Source organism: Drosophila melanogaster, chromosome 3R (genome assembly GCF_000001215.4).
Source record: "Drosophila melanogaster chromosome 3R".
Taxonomy (NCBI): Eukaryota; Metazoa; Arthropoda; class Insecta; order Diptera; family Drosophilidae; genus Drosophila; species Drosophila melanogaster.
Genome location: NT_033777.3, coordinates 17318478 through 17337706, shown reverse-complemented (window position 1 = coordinate 17337706; position 19229 = coordinate 17318478). Strand labels below are relative to the sequence as shown.

Genomic DNA, 19229 nt, shown 5'->3' with positions numbered 1-19229 from the left:
TACACATGTAATTGCGCAGTTTTTATAATTCCAGCACTTTCATATAAGTTATTTTAATTATTTGTTTTTTTTTATTTTTAATATATTTTATAAATTGCTGAAGGGCCATGGTCTTCTAAAAAAAAATTAATCAAAATGGCAAGCGACTAGCAATCAATTAAAAGCTTGCGATGTTAATTGAACTTTTTAACACACATTACCCAAACGATTAAATACTGTGTAATTTAAATAATTTCGATTTTTTGTGTAATCACTCGATTGGATATTTGATTAACCAACACATAATTAAATTGTCATTCGTAATTGAATTTAATCATCAAGCAATTAGGAAATGAGAATTGTGAAATCCAAATCAAATCCCCAGCCCAACTCGGCCAACGGCTCATTTAGCAGCCGTAACACACAACAAATTATAGTTGGCGTTTTCATAATCAGCATTTTTCATTTCCTTTGGCGAGGTGTGCCACGCCCCGTGGACAAAGGGAATTTTAACTAAATTATGCTGCTCCTTTGTTGTTAGGCTGATGCCCGCTGGACACGTCACGAACGGGTTGGTTTTGGGTTCGGTCTCGGTTTGGGTTTTTGTAACGCTTATGTTTCCGATTTGAATGTGGCTTTGGGTTGGGCCCTTGCCACCACCCCCGCCCCCCCGCTGTTTTTCCTTCGACGTTGTGACAAAGGCACAGCGAAAAAAAAAAAAACAAATGTTTCTCGGAGTCCAACTTTGTTTCCAGAACTGCACATTAGAGCCGGGTATCGTAAACCATAACTAGCATTTTCGGTTTCATTAGAGGCGCTTTTCCTAGTTTTTCCTCGCCACGGCTCGGCTCGCTGTCCCAGCCCCCTTTGACTACCCCTTTTTTTCTTGTCGACTGCACTTTTTGCCAGACATTTTTCCAGTTTGGGTACCGTATTAGTTCTTTCCAAGGCATTAGTTTAGTGCTGGGCGTGTGCGGGCTTTTGATTTATGGTCTCGAATTGTGCGATTTGCGTTTTTTATGTTAATTAAATTGCTTTGCCTCGGATTGGATGGGGTCGCCCTGCCATTTGTGTTCTCGCTGCTGAAGTGCATGTTCGCCGATGCCTGACTAAGTGCACTTGGCCATCCTACCAGCTAGCTATTTCAATCCTGGCCAAAAGCAAACTGACGCACGAACCAACCGCTTTTGACCCGCCTGAGCAAATGAACTGCATCACGCTTATTGTCACTAAATGCTGTTGACCCAGCAGGAAGGCTTGGCTGCTCCTGTTCAGGTCTTATGGTCTTCAGGTCCTCCTTTCACGATTTCAGTCCAGTTGAGTTGGGTAGCTGTGGCAGTTATTAGAAATTCCATTATGCATGTGTATGGGGTGCCCATGTGGGCTGTGTCAACACTGACGGTCTGGATTCAGGACTCTGGACAGGTGGTGGCTCGTCATTTGAGGAACACTGCAATTTAATTACATTCAGATGAACATCACAAAACAGCTAAAAGTAAATTACGTAGTCATTACTAATAATACTGTTAAAACTATATTTGAAATTAGTTCTTCCTAATTCATTTTAAGGAAGACTAACATTCGTTAGTGAAGTAGACATTTTTAAAGCTATGCTTTCCGAACTCTCGAGACCTCATTTCAAAAATAAAGTCGCATTTTCCTACTACGATTTTTCTCAGTGCGCCAATCTCTTCCCGAGCCACCCACTCCCTTCCGAGAACCTGCTATTTCTGGTGAATGATAAATCTTTCAATGAGCTGGGAGTCGGGCAATAAGGACGCTGGTGGGAAACCGAAACAGCAACAGGAGCGGCAAAGTGGTTGGGGGGAGATACATGGCAAACAAGCCAAGGAGCAAAACGGGACTCACCGCCTCCGTTTCCATTGGAAAGCTGCAACAAAAGCCTATTAAATACCGAGACAAGCCACCCACACGTACACATGAATGCACATAGATATTACATGCCAGCTGCTGGCCTGGTACTTGTTTGTTTTCGGCCTCCCTTGATATGAAAGCGACTCTGCAAATTATTATGCTGTGATATTCATATCGACCCACTCCAATTCGCCATCACGGTTGCTTGGGTCCTGCCATGTTTTCAGGACCTTAGGAATCCGTAAGCAAGCGCAGTGTTTGACTAGCCATTCCAAAGTCGCAACAAAAGAGAATCGATCAGTTCAAAACTAAAGCTAATATACAGATTCCAAAAGCACAATTTAGATCTTATTTTAGGTATCTTGCGTAACAATTAAAAAGCTTACTTAAAAAGTGGTAAGCTTCAGATAATACTTCATCATGTTTCCTTATTTTTATCAAAGTTGAATAGAGGTGCATTAAATTTTCCAACTTTCACTGCAGTTTCTGCAAAAATTCCCAAATCGCCTGGCAAGGGCGGTAAGAACGGCAACTAATTTCAATTTGGTATCACTTGCGGCTTCGACGAATGACGCACTCCGGCTAGATTGGAAAACAATAAGAACAGGGCGGGAAAGTGCTGTGAAAAGAACGTGAAAAGCGTCCACTGGCACAAGAGGTGGAGGGCATTTGCTGGGAAAATGAAAGCGAGCAGGACAAAGGGAATGGAAACAAACAAGCCAGGTGCATTGATATTTAGCAGGTGAGCAAATATTCAATCCAGAACGATATTCCTCACTCCAGCAAAGGTGGGCTGCTTGTTTTTTTTCTGTGTCCTTACTTTGGCTGCCATGTAAACAAATCGCAAAAGGATAAGGACAAGGCACTTGTAAGCTGGCACTTAGCAGAATCGAACAAATATGTGACTTTTGCAAAAACTTTTTACCTTTCCAACTATATCTCGAGTGTGCGTGTGGATTTATAGACATTGTTTGGCTGCTCTCTGTTGCTTTTCCCCAGGTTTTCCCCAGCACCCGGCCGTGTGCTATGATTTCTTGCTGCACCTTCCTGCACCTAAACACTAACAAGCAAAGTTTTCCGAGCAATAAGCAAGTATTTGCGGTTGCATTTCGCCGCTTCTGCTGCTGCTGCTGCTGCTTTTTTGGTTCGGAAAACTGGGAAAGCTGGGAAAACTCTCAACGGGCGGGATCCGGCAACTACACTTTCCAATTTTCAATTGGCAAACAAGCGGAATTTTCGATTCCAGTGAGCAAATATTTATGCGGCTAGCAAGGACTTTAAGGTACTGCTTAACTTAAGGCAGGTGTTCTTGCAACGCAATACCTGCACAGATTAGGGGTATATAACTTTTGCTGAGGCTCATTTAAAAAAGTGCAGGGGAATTTTGCCCAGAATAAAGGCACACAAAAATTCAACATTTGTCAACAAGATTGCTTGGGATTTTCCTACTCTTGCAGAGTAATATAAAGTCCATACAATGCGATATAATTTCCCGGCCTTCTTTATTTTGCAATTTTCTGTTGCCCAGGCACCGGTGTCCCTGGCCAGGACACAGAGGCGGTGGGCCAATTATCCTGGCAGGCCCCGCTGGTCATTAAGGTCAATGTGCAAGAATTCATTTTACAGCCTGCAAATAGAGTAAATGTTAAAGGGCAGCTCAACATCGGAATTGGCATAATGAAAATCATGCTGATTTTCCCTGGCATTTTCCATGCAGTCGCCGAAGATATCGCCCGATATGCAAAGAACTCCCGAAGGTAATGAATTACGCACAGCTGGCATGTAGAAAAAGAATGAAAACAATTTTATTTTATTCGCCTCGCGAGAGATTTACAAGGAACCGAATCCTTACCACGCGTTCCACGGACTTTTCTCGGCTTTTCCCGCCTTTCCCGCTTTCCCCTCATTCACCGCCCACTTCTCACCCACAAAGGGACTGTTGGGAAAGCCGCAAATTATGTGCCATTATTCTTAAGGGCAGAGCCGCATGAAATGTGACCCAAATAAGATATAAAAAATTTTTGAGTGCCTTGTTAGGCTATGTTGGAAATGGTGGCAAACGCTTGTAAAACACCAGTTCCAGAGCGGGATAGCGCCATTGGGACCGGTGTGGGTTAGAGGGAGAGGCACTCCACTGCCTGTGCGCCTTGAATTATGCTACGCATTTGTTGACAAACGACTCTGAAATGGGCGGTCATAAAGTTGCCGGAAATTGGCGTTGATTGTTTGGTAATTAATAAAAGTTGGCGAGCAAGCAAGAAAATTGCCCAAGTAAGTGAAGGTCGGCCAAAACTCGGACCCGAAGTCCATAAATCTGGCTAAGCGTTCGACTTAAATAAAAAAAAAAAACGTACCCTCAATGACTTATAATATTCAATTTTAGTTTGACACTCTATTGGAATTTTATTTTTCACCACCAGTAAAACACAGTTGCAAGCTATCTTAGTTTCGGCTTACAAATGGACATCGGTTTTTAGTATAATGTTTTAATTTAGTAATATTCGTTTACATAACTGGCCTCGCAAAATTCCACCATAATCTATCAAGCTTTCGCAGTCTGAAAAAACATTTATAAATCATTTAAGCACCAAATATGACAATCAATTGACAAGAAACACGAACCAAAACAAGCTGCCAGACATTTTAAATACTCTTAAATGTTATTTCAATTCTAATGTAGATTTGTTGACTTTCCAATAAAATAGTTTAAGAGCGCCAATGATACAAACAGTTTAAGGAATTATATTGATCTATTGGTAATGTTTTTTGGAAAGCTTATAGAAGCCAACATATTGTCGCGACGACCCCATATGAGATATGAGAGTATCGAAAAAAGTTGACCAACTAAATTGAGTTTTCAGCATATTTGCATGCCATTTTAAGCATTTTGGCCGCCGGCGAACCCAACACCGCGAAAACCAATGCCAACAGCAAACGCCTGCAACTGAAATGCAAGCAATTGCGGTGCAGTTAAGCGCCGGATTATGTGTTATCAGTGTCGCAGGAAAGTCCGCTTTCGGACAATATTTCAATAATTTATTAAAATAAATACACTAAATTGGAATCCCCCCGGCTTTGCGTTCGCACGTAATTCCATCAGCGTTTTTTCACAACACCCCCCCCATTCAATCTTCTCGTTTCAGAGCTCGTCGAATGCGCGCTGCGCAATGTCAATTTAATAATCGAACCACCGGCAGTGCGACGGGGCCAGCATGTGGTGCTGCGGTGCATGTACGACCTGGACGGGGCTCCACTGTACTCGGCTAAGTTCTACCGTGGCCAGCTGGAGTTCTACCGCTACACGCCCGGCGAGTTTCCCAATACGAAAGTGTTTCCATTCCCCGGCATTCACGTGGATGTAAGTGTGCATTTTAATTACAAAGTATCTATTAAGTTTCGGGTTTGCAACCGAACACTGAGATACACTAATTTAAATGATTTTAAGATATGTTTAGTTGAATAGTTGGTTAATAGTAAATAGTTGGTTGGTTAAAGCGGACTATTTAGTGAGTAAAAAGTTGGATAAAACTACAATAACTTGTGTAGAAAATGGATTTTCCAGGATCGCCAGACGTTGCGGATTTCTGAGCCCTGCCCTTTTGGCTGGTCACTGCGACTCAGTCGGTCTGAAAGGAAGCAACCAACGAGGCTCCACTTTGATGTCCTTAATTGCGCGCACACTGCATTTATTTATATTGTATATTTTAAACTTTCCGCTCATGCATATTCAGTTTGGCAGTTTTATTGTTATTGGCGGTTATTCAAAAAATGCCAGGGGACACCTGGCCGCCAGGATGCCTGCCGTCGGAATGCCAGCTTTTGTGGGCGCTATCAACGCGCGGCTATCTGCGGCAAAAATTTCATTTAAATTTTTGCATTCTGCGTCTGAGTTTTGTCGCCCACCTGCAAAAACTGCAATTTGCCGAGCAAAGAGTGGGCGTGGCTGACTGGAGATGCGGACGAGCTGAGGACGAGGATGAGGACGAGGATGAGGTCGGAGAATTGAGTCTCGGATGGGGTAATTCTACTTTGGCTAGATTATTGAAAAAGTTTATCCAGCCGACGGTGGGGTAGTGGGAGCTGGCAGGTCCCTGCAATTTCGTTGCTTCGATAAAGTTGCTCCGAATCTGGCTAAATATTTCATCAGGCTATTGAGTTTGTGCCAGCGAGTTTATCTTTAGTTTTTGTGTGTACTCTCCTTTTTATTTTATTTGGGTGCATTGCTTTCTTTTTTTTTTTAGAGTTTTGTCATCGAAAACTTTTATTTTACCTAGCCGAAGGCAATTTTTGTCGTTCCTTTTGCTCTGCTGTCTGGTGGTTGAGTTTGTATTTGTTTGTTTTTTAAGCTGTTTTAATAAATTTAAGTGCATTTCTTTGTTGGACTCGATGTCAGATTGCGGACAGCTGAGCGATGGCACGTGGGTGTCGATTTATAGTTTTTCCGAGCCCGGCATAACATTACTTCTTAGTTGGTAAAAAGGAAAACACAAAGTACTTTAGAAATATAGTAAAACTACACAGAGCTTGTTTGACATAGTAATAGTTCAAAGTGTGTTCTTTGATACGCAGAGACTTAAGGATCAGAGAAAGGCTTAGATATGTAAAGCAAACTTTCACATTACCATTATTTGTGTTGAATTGCATATATCGCTTGTATTAAATCGCGCTTAAATACTGCATCTGCTCTTCTGCTCAACAGGTAAGCAGCTCCAATGCCACCCAGGTGCTGTTGCGCAACGTGGGATTCGGTCTCTCTGGCAACTTTTCATGCGAAGTGACCGCCGATGCCCCGCTCTTCTCAACCGCCACCGCAGTGGACACCATGCAAGTTGTTGGTAAGTCTGGCTCTAAGCTGATTCAACCAAATTGGCCTAAAGTGCGCTTAAAAGCTTTCAAAGGAGCAGCGGGCGGGCGAGTGAGTGTATCAGCTATTTCGGCTAGCCTTTGACATTACTCGCCTTTGATCGTCGGTCAGCGTTCCGTGGCTGAGTTCAGTATCCACAGTCCAGAATCCCAAATCCTGTGGCTGCTTTTCGACCGGGAGATAAAGTTTTTCGCCTTCTTGGCAATTTGTTTTTGGCCGGGGCCAAGGTCGCAGCAGATGTTTCTGCTGGTTGGCAAAGTTTTGCGCTGAAAATTGCGTCATTAACAGGCCATTTCGTCTTTGCCAGATAAGCGGGTTTGTCGGCAATGAGGCGCTGGTTCAATGGTTAGGTGGTCCCCGGTGGTTCTGGTTGGGGCACCTGTCTGGGGGTCATTTGGTAGTCTTACCTGTGCTCCACGCATTTCACGGCCTTATGCGCTTTAAATGAGCGTGGAGCCGCGCGCTCTGAATTACGGATTTAATCAGCGTGCCAGGGTCATGAAATCCAATGAGCGCCAGTCCGTTTCGGCTTAACAATTATTTGCCCTTTGCGTAGCCTTTGCCAGCTGGCAAAAGTGATACACTATGAATTTTATTTGGCTAAATATATACAGCCTTCGTAAAATTCGTAATTTTGTTAGTTTAAAATATTTGAAATGGAATTTAAGCTTCTACGTTCTTCTTCAAAAGATTTCTGAAGTCTTCCATAGATATAATGATAAAAATAAAATATTTTTTATACGCTTTGTCGAGCAGTGTGTGCTGCTCCTTACGGAACCTTTTTATCCATGTATCCAAGTGCATGCCCTTCGATGCACAACAATGTGGCCTCCACTTGTACTTGTTTTGTGTGGGGCTCGGCAGCCATATGGGGCGTATGCGTAATGCGACCTAAATCGATGGCGCAGCTTCAGCGCTCGTCGGAGTTAATCTTTCTATCCGCTTGGCCTCAAGCATTTGAGAAATGCGCTCCGACAGCTAAATTGTGCTTTATTCGCTGATTTTTATGCCACTTGCTGGGCAGGATTTATTTGCCACATCCCCGCGTGTCCTGAAACCAATCGAGGGTCCTTCTTTCCGTGGGGGGAAAGCCCGCTGTGTTTGTGCGTGTGTTTGATTGAGAGCTCGTCTGGGTTAATAGCTCACTGACTGGCTCACTGGCTGCTTGTTGCCCGGCATTAAACATTCAGATGTCTGCCGTTCTGGCCTGGCCTTTATTAGATTGCCATTGCCGTTGCCTTTTCCTTTCCCTTTGGATCCGCCTGCCATCGCCTTGCCTTTGCTCACCACCACAGCCGTCTACTATATATTTAACGCCGCATTTAGCCCATTTAATTGGCCGCTTTTGCGTAACTAGCATCTGGGGACTAAAGCCTTTGATCGTGTATTTGTGTATTTACTTTAAATTCATGAGGCCGCGCTCAAGGACGCCTCCAAACTGATTAAAGTTTCATTACAAGCTGCGGCATTTAATTGGTTACTCACTGGTCGTGGGTCCTCGGTCCTTGGGACCACCAAACATACATCAATGCTGGATAAGCCAGTTGGGAACTGACACACTGACAACCTACCAGCCCAGCAGCCTCAAACCTCGGGCTTTGGCGGTTTCCCTCTCAGTATCTATATTTTGCGGGTTCTGTAAGTTCGTTTCACTGGGTTCTCGGCTGTAGGCTTCTGCGGCTTAGGCCTAATGTCGTCGACACTAAAACCCCAATAACTTGCCGGCTAAACAATAAATTACTGTAGCCAACAGCAGGCAGAAACAGCCACGGACACCATATTGTTTCTACACAGAGGGAAAACTATGGGAAAAGTATTCACCCTAAGATAGATATCACTGGCTAGTACACTTTTAACTTCCCTGAACCTTTTCTCTGAATGTTTGAATCTGGATTTCAGTCCGCTCAAGAACCATCTTAATTTGTGGCACACGTTTTTTCTCAGCGCTCCATCTTATATTTTTGTTTGTAAATCAGATTTTCTTGACTTTAACGACTGACACTCATCTCATCTGCGTAAACTTGCGCTTTAATTTCATCGATTCAGCGCATAGTTTTTCTGATGGCTGGCCGCCTGATGTTTTATGCATCGAGTTAGCGTCAGCGGGCTGCTTTTGGCCAGGTTTAGTTGTGCGCACCCATTCGCTTATGCAGCCGCGTCGTCCTCGGTGTAAATAACTCTGAGGTTTAATCGTGTGTTAATGAGCTCAAGTGGCAATCAGATTGCGGCCCAAGGATCCAGGGATCCGGCGAGGAGCCCACTGAAAGGAGGTTGAACGCAGGCCTGCGTCTCGACGTCGGCGTGGCACATAAAATAAACACTTTGTCCTTGCGATGCGGGCAACTCAAGGCATTCAGCCTGCTTCAAGGACAGCACGGTGGTGGCGGGCGCTTTAAGTGGGGAGAGGGCTTGGAAATGGGTGGCCTGGCCCCAAAAGTTATGCTAATTCGGGCTTTCATTAAGTCACAGCACCCATCACAGCCCGTCTTCTTCTTCGGCTGGCCCGAGTCAAAAGTTTATAGTTGGCAAACATTTGGGCAGCCTTAAGTTTAATAACTTAATGACACGAGTCGAGGCTAAAACCAAGTGGAAAGTAGGCTGGTCAGCTGCTAAATTAAGTTCGAAGGGCACGGAGTTACACTGTTCGAGATAAATAAGTTGATGACTAAATTCCTTACAGAAAATATGAAGTGCTTTTTATTATTTTATTGTTGTTATTGTTTTTCAAACAAAGTGTATTATCCAACATTACGGCTAAAAGAATGCCCCTTGAGATGAAGAAAAATGCATTCACTTTCACAAATTGTAATGACGTCTTTATACATGAAACTGAATATCCTTGTTGAAGGATTGCTCATGTGTTCTGTCCAAAGCTGTAGTTCTTTGGTACAGTGTGCACTCGCAGACTGACCCTCATTAGGGGGAATTTGACGGCGGAGTCTCAAAGGCAAAGGCAAAGGCGAAGCAAAAGCCCGGCAAAGAGGCATTCGATGCTGGCCCGTAAAAAGGTCAAAATCTGCAAGGCAAAAAGCGCAGGCGGCCAAGAGAAAAGCGGATGGGGATTAGGAAGCGAGCCACACAGAGGTCCTGAAAGCAGAAAGTTGCCTCGGGGCGGGAAAAAGAGCAAAGTTGCTGCCGCCTTTGTCATGGAAATTACTTTCTTCATTAGTTACTTTGTTTCTCTCCCCGGGTCTTGTGGTAGTCCTTCCCATCCAGGCTCCATCCCGGTTGACTTAATTAAAAAGTTAGGCGTGGCGAGGGCCAGTATCTTCGGCTTGCGGTTGTGATTGAAGGGTCCCCTGGTCTTCGACTGCACTTATGCGCCTATTAATGTGTTTTGTGTCGGGTGGGTCAGCTAATTGAATTGTATACGCCTGATCCCTCTCCTGCACTCCAAAGCGAAATCGCCCAAAACTGTCATCTTTCATACCCCAGAAATTTAATTGAATTCTTTCTTTGAAAGATATTTTACGTTTATAGACTAATTAAGGAATTTAAGCAAATTTTCTTATTGAATCTCAGTTTTCAAAACATACTTTTAATTTATTTGATTTTATCAAACATTTACAAACTGGCTACCATTAAGCAAGCAACTAAACTTATTATTCTCCCTGTTTTTCAGAACTGCCCGAGAAGCGTCCGCAGGTTTTCACGGAACACACACGCTACGAGCCCGGCGATGTCCTGCGGGCCAATTGCAGCACACCGCCGTCGCGTCCGCGGGCAGAACTCACATTTACCATCAACAACATGGTGGTGAGTACTTGCAACACAACATTCAACTTCCCAATCACTCCAATGAAATATTACGGACCTGGCCGGCCGGTCTTCTTCAATTTATTTCATGTTCCCGGGAAGAGCGGAATACAAATCTGACAGCGGGTTAGCGGCTATTTCGTGTTAGTCGAGCATATCCTTTGAAGTGCGCTTGTCTATTCTGCTGAGAAATGAACATGAAAATGGGCTAGGACAAGACTTTAATCAAAAGGGTTCTGCTTCGGTTTGTTTTTTCTTTTTTTTTTTGTGGTTTATTTTACCAGCACTTGCCTTGGGGGGCTCGTCCATCCGTCAACGTGGCGTATGCGCAATTTCACAGCCTGCCTGCGAGCGTGAGGATTGTCATGTGTATTAACAATGCATATGAGGAGGCCAAAAGAGGAAGAGTCTGCCGCATCTGTGGCCCGAATGCCCGTTTTGTCATTTAGTTACTGTGAAGTACAGATTTCTATGCTGTAGCACACTCATCCCGCCAGTGCCAGTGCTGTTCAAATTTGGTAGCTAGAAATGATGTAATTGTAACTGTAAACGACAGAGTTTATTCACCTGCGCTAAAATATAATCAATTTATTATATTATGAATATTTATGTTTATTGCAGATGCAGTAAGATATTTTTATTTTCACCATACCACATATTTAAGAAGTTGAAAACTAAATTTAATTTAGTTTTTACGTGTTTGCTTTCATGTATTTTCTATAAGAAATCTATATAAAAAGCTAGTACCTCAACACTGAGGATATGGAGCAGTAACATCTGTGCGACGGCGCCTTCCCAACTCTCATGGCTGTCATTCCTTGGATTTTCACTTTTGGTTGCTGTCGTGCTGCCATTGTTGTCCTGCGAGCTGTTCCAGTGCAATTTTATGAATATGCATGCCACATGCTCGCTCCCCCTTATTTTCCTGCTTATAATTTCGACCCAGGCCCCGATGTCAAGAGCAGTTCAGGTTCAGAATCGGTCAAGGCGATGCCACTGCTGCTCGCTCTATTTGCGGTTGAAAAGGGTAGTTGTCTGGGCCAGAGGCACTCGAAACTAAGGAGTCTGTGTATCCCGAATCCACGTGCCTAACAGCTTGCCCACGTTCTTTTTACTTCACCATTCAAAGGCAGTGCAACTGCATAATCGTACCTTTTGATTTTCAAGCTGCTATGCTTGCTATGCTAAAGATGAGTCCTGCTGAGCGGTTGGGAAAATTGTTTACGGTTGGGGTTTAGCTTAGTATGAATGCATAATTTTCTATCACAAAAGCTTCCAATTGGATTGCGGTTGGGAAAATGTTATGCGGGATGCAAAACTAACCAAGCGAGTGCGTGTGTGAACTCCATGGGATTATATTTGGTACCTGTCTATGAACTTAAATAGAAGAAAACATACTCTTCTAGAGATATTTTAGTAATCTTAAATATCAGTCAAAAGCATAGATGGGAACATTTTCCTTTGTTAGTTGTATATTTCATTATCCGAAAAGCCTTTAAGTTTGCTCTTTTCATTGAATAAAGCTGGAACTGCTGTTTTCAAGCGTACTGATTTTACTAACATAAATCCTCTTTAAGGAAGGGCTCTCTATTAGTCTGCGAAACGCTGTACTGATGTCAATGCTGTTGAAAAATGGTTGCCACATTCCAGAAGCGCAGTTGGCAATCTCGCATTAAACATGATAAATGAATTCAAATCATTTTCACCGCAATAACTCGCTGCCGGAACGGAGGGGAATTTTTCGGGAGAATATTCAAACGGGTTGTGTTGCCTGGAAATGAAATGATAGCTTATCGGCAATGCCTCTCCAAATGCCAATGATGCTGGGCTTTGCAGGGGTCTAGATGGGGCACAAGGAGCTGCAAGGACACCGAGAACTTTTGGCAATGGCAGCCAATGGCAACCATTGGCTGAGAGACAACAAGCAGTAAGCAAACGTGGCAGACATTGACTAAAATTGAGTAGAAAACGATACCGCAGGAGGAAGATATATTACAATTGCCGATCACAGGAAACAAATGAATATTTCATGCTGTGCAAATCAACATGGTCCGGGCAAGGGAGGGGGCATAGAGAACGGGTGTGTCGGTGGTCGGAAACACACACACCCTGGCACACACACTCAGTCACTTCCGACATTTCCTGCAAAGTTTACGTTAAAAGGTGCGCCGGCAAGGAGCCACAACTTTCTGTTGACAAAAGTTTTTGCGGTGAAATGCCACAGGAGTAATTTGCAAGAGGTCTGGACCCAAAACTCACCCACTCCCAAGGCCCGGAAAACCATTCCCACACATGAACAGCAGCGGTCAACATATCATGGCTCAAATAGAGAGAGAAGTTTTCGTGCCCAAGAAAATTTAAGGACATTAAAGGTGTACAAGAGAGATAGTTTCCAGAAAATAAACTATTACAATTTTCTATCAAATATCGAACCAAATTAGAATAATGAATACATCACTTACTTTTCCCTCATTAACGTATGTAATTTAATCGACACAAGCGAGCTATTCTTTTGGCCGCGAGTGCACCTTAACTTTACACCCCGGTGACATATGTGCCTTCGGTTTAAGACTGCTGCTGTGGCTCCATTTCGGTCTCCTGGCTGTTTCCGCCCTGGGGCCCAGGCATTAATCATTCGGCATGTAAATTGCCAATTAATAACTGCTGCATGTCATTTGGCGTCGGCTTAAAAATGCCACGCAGAATTTGCCATCATCAGGGTTTCAGGGTTGAACGAACGGACTGAGGAACGTCGGAATCTTGCAGGGACGCTTGCCAAAGTCCTAGGCGCATTCGCATTAATGAAGACAAATAGCACTTGAGCCCTGCCAAATTTAGCGGAAAATTGAAAAAAACTTCGCATCCAGCAGTTGGCAGCTCCTTTGTGCCATAGTTTTTGTCATCCCATGTATACGCCATACTTTGGCGCACTCTTGGCAGCCAGTAAACCAGCTTCCAGTTACCAGTAACCGTTTGCAGAGATATTGCAGTGCTATCCACAATTTATTTGTTATTGATACGCTGGCAATGCATTGTACACACAAAAACCCATACATACGCGCAGGGATGAGGGGACAAATTGTGCACTATATTGGATGAAATATAAAATATATTTATTGTATTTTTGCATCGTCTGAGAGGGCGGAGTCACAAGGGCTTCGGTTCAACGAACGTATGAAAATTTATGCCTGCAGACCAAGTGTCATGGGAGAAAAAATGGATAAAAACCCGAATTTCAAATGTTATTCAGTCTACTTTCTAAATATAGTTTGCTAGTAAAAGTAATAGAGGTCAGCTCTTAAGCTCTTGTATGAATTCTGAATTTGAGCGTGCGAAATCAGTTTATCCAAGAAAATAAGAAAAAATATCAGTAAAATACACAAAAATATGCAATTCGGCATGAGTTTGAGGAAATAATTGAAATGAACATAACTTTTAGGTTTCTCTTAATATGGCATTATTTACTTTCAAGCTTTAAGTTTAATGGTTTAGAAACTGAGAATATGGCTTTAGGATTACCTTTAAGTGCCATAAAATAAACTAAAACATTCAAACGATATCCAAATTATCCCAAGTTGGTATTTTCTCAACCTATATTCTATGTTCTTCTTGTAGAGGTAACAGTTTTCAGAAACGAGCACTTTGCTAAAAACAAAAGTGCAAGTGCTTTGGCAATAAATACAAAGAAAGGCAGATTACTCGAATGGGTTCCAAATGCAATCCGAGGCGTCTCATAAAGTAGCTTTATTTCTGGCTTATCTTGCACCCACTCTCCATTAGTTTTGACAATTTCCAAAAAGTGCTGCTAAACTGAAACACGAACTGCAACCATGGCCGAATTTCACACATAAGTTTGGGCCTAAATTCTACAGAGACAACTACTAAAAATATATATAATTTTCCTCGTATGCAGAGAGGGCAGAGCCGAGCTGAAAAAAATAAAAGAAACTGGCAAGAAAAATACGGAAGTGGAGGAGAACTTTTGCTGCTTAAACATCTGCTTTTTGGCATGCACATGCGTATGGGGAAAATTATTTATCAAAGCGCAAATCCTTTTGCACACACAGAGGAAAGAGACTTGGCGATGGCGATGGCGAGTGGCAGATTCTCCTATGGCAACAATTTTACAGTGAATTGCACTAAATAACTGCCATTAAGCATAAAAGCTGTTCTCGCATGAAGGAGCTGCTGGCAGCATTTAAGCCAAATGCAAGTTTAAGCATCTTAGAGCTGGCGCAAATAAAGTGGACTTACGCAGCAAGGACATGGACGTGGCCTGGGATATAGAAACGGATCCGGATCCGGCTGCGGATGACGATGCGGATGCGGATGCGGACCAATACGGATGCACGCCAAATGAAAAGCAGAAATGGCGCATAAGAAATACAAGTCCAAACGGCAATGGCAAAGGAATTCGCCGAACCAAAGGCTCTGCAAAGCTGGCAAGGCCTGCACCAAACTGGCGAAAACTTTCGTCAAATGCCACGCAGTGTTGGCCCTCACTGTTTTTTAGTTAGCTGGTTGTGCTGTCCTGTCCTGGTCCATGTCCCCACTTTCATGTAGAATGTCCAATGTTCTGCCGGCTGTCCTTGTAGCCACTAATGTGCGCAATTGTGTGGGCATCCGGATTTTTTCTGTGAATTTGGAGAGGATAGGGTATAATGTGGTCCAAAAAATTAAGAAAGTTCCAGAAAATGAATTAGCATTTGAAAAAAAATATTATTTTCCGATCGAAGTTTTTACTCTGTAGCTAAGATTTCTTCAATTTTTTAATGTTCTTTCACTCGGCTGCATTGCAAGCTAGGTTTATAAATATGATGGTCTTGGTAATGGTGTTTTTTTTTTTATTTGAAGGGCATGTTTCCGTCGGGCCAAGTTTGTAACTCATTTTTCCATCCTTTTGTGTGTTTGTGTTGTGCTCAGACGCCGCTGCTTTTTGCTGCATTGCATTAACACAGATAAAGTTCCTTGATACATAATTTCCATGCATACAGAAGTGTCTCCCAGCACATGTGGCAAATCCCCTGACTACCCAGATACTCCTACCCCATAACCCCCCTGGAAAAGCGCTCCCCCGCCGCCACTGCTCTTTGGCAAACTGTGCCAACTTGCAAATGGCGACAAGATGCTGGCTGGCAAAAGTTTTTTCCTTCTGCTCGGTCCATCCAAACGGCCAAAAGGAGAAGTACAAACAAAAGTATTACGAGCGTGAGGGCTAAACGTTGCCAAATGCTCAGGCCTCTCCTCGCCGCAGACCCCTCGAGCGCCTTAAAATATGCAAATGCATTTGCGAGCGTAAAATAAACAGGCGCAGTCTAAAATTATAATCCCCTTGTATACGCTTCCCCGAGCACTGAGAAAAACAAGAAAATCAAGATTGGAGTTTCGAAAAGCGAAGAATTTAAGGAAATAAACATAGAAATAAAACAAACGTACATAGAATTCCTCCGTGATCGGACCAATGAAATGTTTTTGAATAAAGTTAGGCTTAAAGCATCTTCAATATCCTTAAACTTTAGTTCGTTATACATTTTCAGTGCAAGACCAAACTGCTTTGAATAAATTAAACTAATATGAAATATATTCTTTTGTTTGTGCATTATTTGAGTCCAAAAACCAACTTGCTAAAGTAAAATCTTGCAATATATTTATATGAGACTAAGCACATACGGAAATGCAGAAATATAAATAAATAAAGTTGTAATGTGTGATGTTTTTCTTCTTACAGATAACCCATGTGGACACCGAGTACATTCGCACCATTGATAATCTGATTGCCACGCGGATCTCGCTGAAGATGCAATTGCAGGGCATTCACTTTTCCAGCGTGAATCCGGCCATCTACAATAACGTTTACGGGCTGAACTCGGTTTACGGGCATGGAGGACCGGTTTATGCCCCGAATTCGAATCCTGGCGGATTACTTTTGCGCTGCTCGGCGCAAATCGGGGATCTATACCAGGAGTACAAGGAAATCGAGCTGGGCACTCCGCAAAAGGATCCGGTACCGGCACGTGGTAAGTGTACGATAGCCGCCAGTCAATTACGCCAGATCCAACTGACTTCCGTTTCCGGTTTTTCGCCGTCTCTTCCGCTTTCCCGCTTGCAGTCACGCTCTCATCCGACACGAGCTTGAAGAACTTTTTCAGCTCGTATTTCTCGACCTCGGCATCGGCGGCATCGCGACTCCTGCCCGGCGTCTACATGGCGCCGCTTATAATGGCCATGCTGGCTAGTTTATTCCGGCTAATTGAGGCTGCATTTGAGCCCTGCGATGCCAGCAGCCAGGATCCACAGTCACAGACCGGACATTCGATGGAACATTCCAAGGAGCGAAGGGAGCCCAAGGAGCGTCCAGCTCTTGTGTCCAGCTGCAGCGTCTCCAAGGCGTCCAGACAGCAACTGGCCTGGCCAGGATCACGGACAGAAAGTCTGCGTCTGGCCTAGGCGTGTGTTACGAGTTAGTTAAAGCCCTAAGTAATTCGAAATATATTGGGGGAGTTCGCTAGACCTGGGCAATTAATAAGTATTTAGGTGATCAAAACTTGCGATACGAAGGGCTTGAATAAAACTTAATCACGACACATTTGAACATACTTGAAGTCATTCTAGCGGTAATAAACCATTTTAGAAGGCCAGAAGAACTCTCAGTGAGATACAAATTCATTAGCCATTAGTTCAACGTTTATTATTTAAACAGGTCTAGAGAATACCCTCATTTCGTTGATTTCAAGTATTTTCGTTTGATGACTGCTTTTCATGTTAACTCTTATTTTACACCAAAAACCACACTTTGAGATGTGGCGTCTACTAGCGAGCTAAAGAGTAAAAACAAATTAAGTTTAAGCAAACATTTATAAACTAGCCTAGTCATAGACAAGAATACTGGAGGTTGGACAGCAGAACAGAAGAGTTTAAAACCTATAAAGCAGGACATACACAATTCAAATATAAATGTTTACACGAACGAGGTAAAGTGAAGGGAGAATATGCTAAGTACATGAAATTACTGATTCTACTTTTAATGTGCAAAATAACACAAAAATAAACAGAGCAGCATAACAAACCAAAGCCAGAAATCAAAGGTGTGTATCCGAGGGAAGGGAAATGTGTGTAAAATATATTTAATGAAACATATTAAACTAATTTAATTTAAAGTAAATAAATCAAAGCCTTGTATGGGCATATTGTAAATGGTGGTGAAATTAAATAAAATGTGTGTTAATTTTAAAGGTTTTCGGACTTTTATTGGAAATCTGAATCAACGATAAAAGTAAGTAGAAAGGAAAACTAGAAACTGAAGAGGTCAATGTGCTAACTCTAAGATATTCCCCATTTTCCTCCAATTTACTTAGGTTTTCTGACCGGTGACCCAAGGCATTTTCCGATTCAACAAATTTTCACTGTTGATTTTTGGCGTTAAGAATTCTTACCCAACATTTTTGCAACAAAGAAGTGTTTTTTTTTTTTTTTTTTGTGAAGTCCACCCTTTCTGTTTATTGTCTGCATTTAGTTTGCCAGCCAAAGTGTGAAAAAACTTGCCGTTACGCAGCGGAAGATCTGAAAGAAATATAGAAGAAGGAATCTAGTACAATGCAATGCACACTTCCATTCCGCTTTTCCTGCATTTTTCCTTCGTTTTTTGCCATTTCCGTTCTGCATGCGCATTTTGTATTATATTTTGTGCTTCCTAGTTTTCCCCGCAGCTTTTCCGAAATTATTGAAGCGCGCTTTGTTATTTCTTTTCAATTGCGGCCGAGAGAAGTCGTTCTATTTCTTTTTCCTATTCTAAGAGGGTTCGTTCTCCTCTGTCTGTTATCACAAATAATTGTACTGCGTATATATACATAAGGATCCCCCAGCTCTGCCGCAAAAACATGCGTATAGTTGTTGTTTATAAAGTTGCATGGCGAAAGAAACATTTGAGTTGTGCGTGATAGAAAATATTTTAGCAAATAAAGGCGAGCAAATATAAAAATACATTCAAATTTCCATTCGTTTGCCCAGCGTCTGGAAAGTTCTGTGTTGTGTATTTAAATTAAATTGCGAACAAACAAGCACCAAAATAATGGCAACCATTCGGAAATTGATGGCAACAGAATGTATCAAAATACAAACTGAAGTTATGCGGATCTGTGTCGGTTGCAAATTTGGAAAATCCTTGACTCGACAAGGACCTTCTGCCAGGTAATCTCAAATATGCAATCTCTTTTCACTAATCCAATTGAACGCTCACAAAGCATCAGTTTTTACAATATGTTTATTCTGGAATCAAACGTAGTCATATTTATATTTTTCAGACAATTAAAAAAGGCTAAGAAGCAGTAATGCGGAATTACTTTCGTCAGTTGGCCCTGCATGAAAAACTCCGTTTCGGTTTGTTGAGCCTTATAAGAAGAATTTCAAATATTTTCAATTTAAAACATCGAATGAAGTAACACTATAAATCTATTAATTAAGAGCCAAACCCGAAAGCCGCTACAAGATCCCGTCATTATTCAGTCCACATTGCCCATGCATGTTTTGGCCCTCGGCCCTCTGATTGCAAATGTGTTTCGCAAGGGCCAATTAGATACTTTATACGAGTATCTTCGGCAGGACACGGCCCAATATTTTCGATACCTAAACAGTGCGAAACACTGGCAGGACTGCAGCAAAATGATGCAGTGCCTGCTAATTGAAGTCAACTAATTTGCATTGCAGATGGCAGCAACATGGAAAAGGCATGAACATGTCCTGCGTTCGGATGATACTG

General features: G+C 42.6%; 1 protein-coding gene across 2 annotated transcripts in view; it reads left to right on the top strand.

Moving 5' to 3' along the window:
- The window catches only part of beat-IIa (beaten path IIa), a 46116-nt gene extending 28413 nt beyond the window's left edge, over positions 1–17703 (top strand). For both annotated transcript variants that reach the window (NM_079660.4, NM_001300446.1), the window contains 5 exons: positions 4998–5212; positions 6554–6689; positions 10341–10474; positions 16203–16491; positions 16584–17703. In NM_079660.4, the coding sequence (NP_524384.3) occupies positions 4998–5212; positions 6554–6689; positions 10341–10474; positions 16203–16491; positions 16584–16921 (1112 nt within the window). In that variant the 3' untranslated portion in view covers positions 16922–17703. The remainder of the gene's footprint in view (positions 1–4997; positions 5213–6553; positions 6690–10340; positions 10475–16202; positions 16492–16583) is intronic.
- The last annotated feature ends 1526 nt before the right edge of the window (positions 17704–19229 follow it).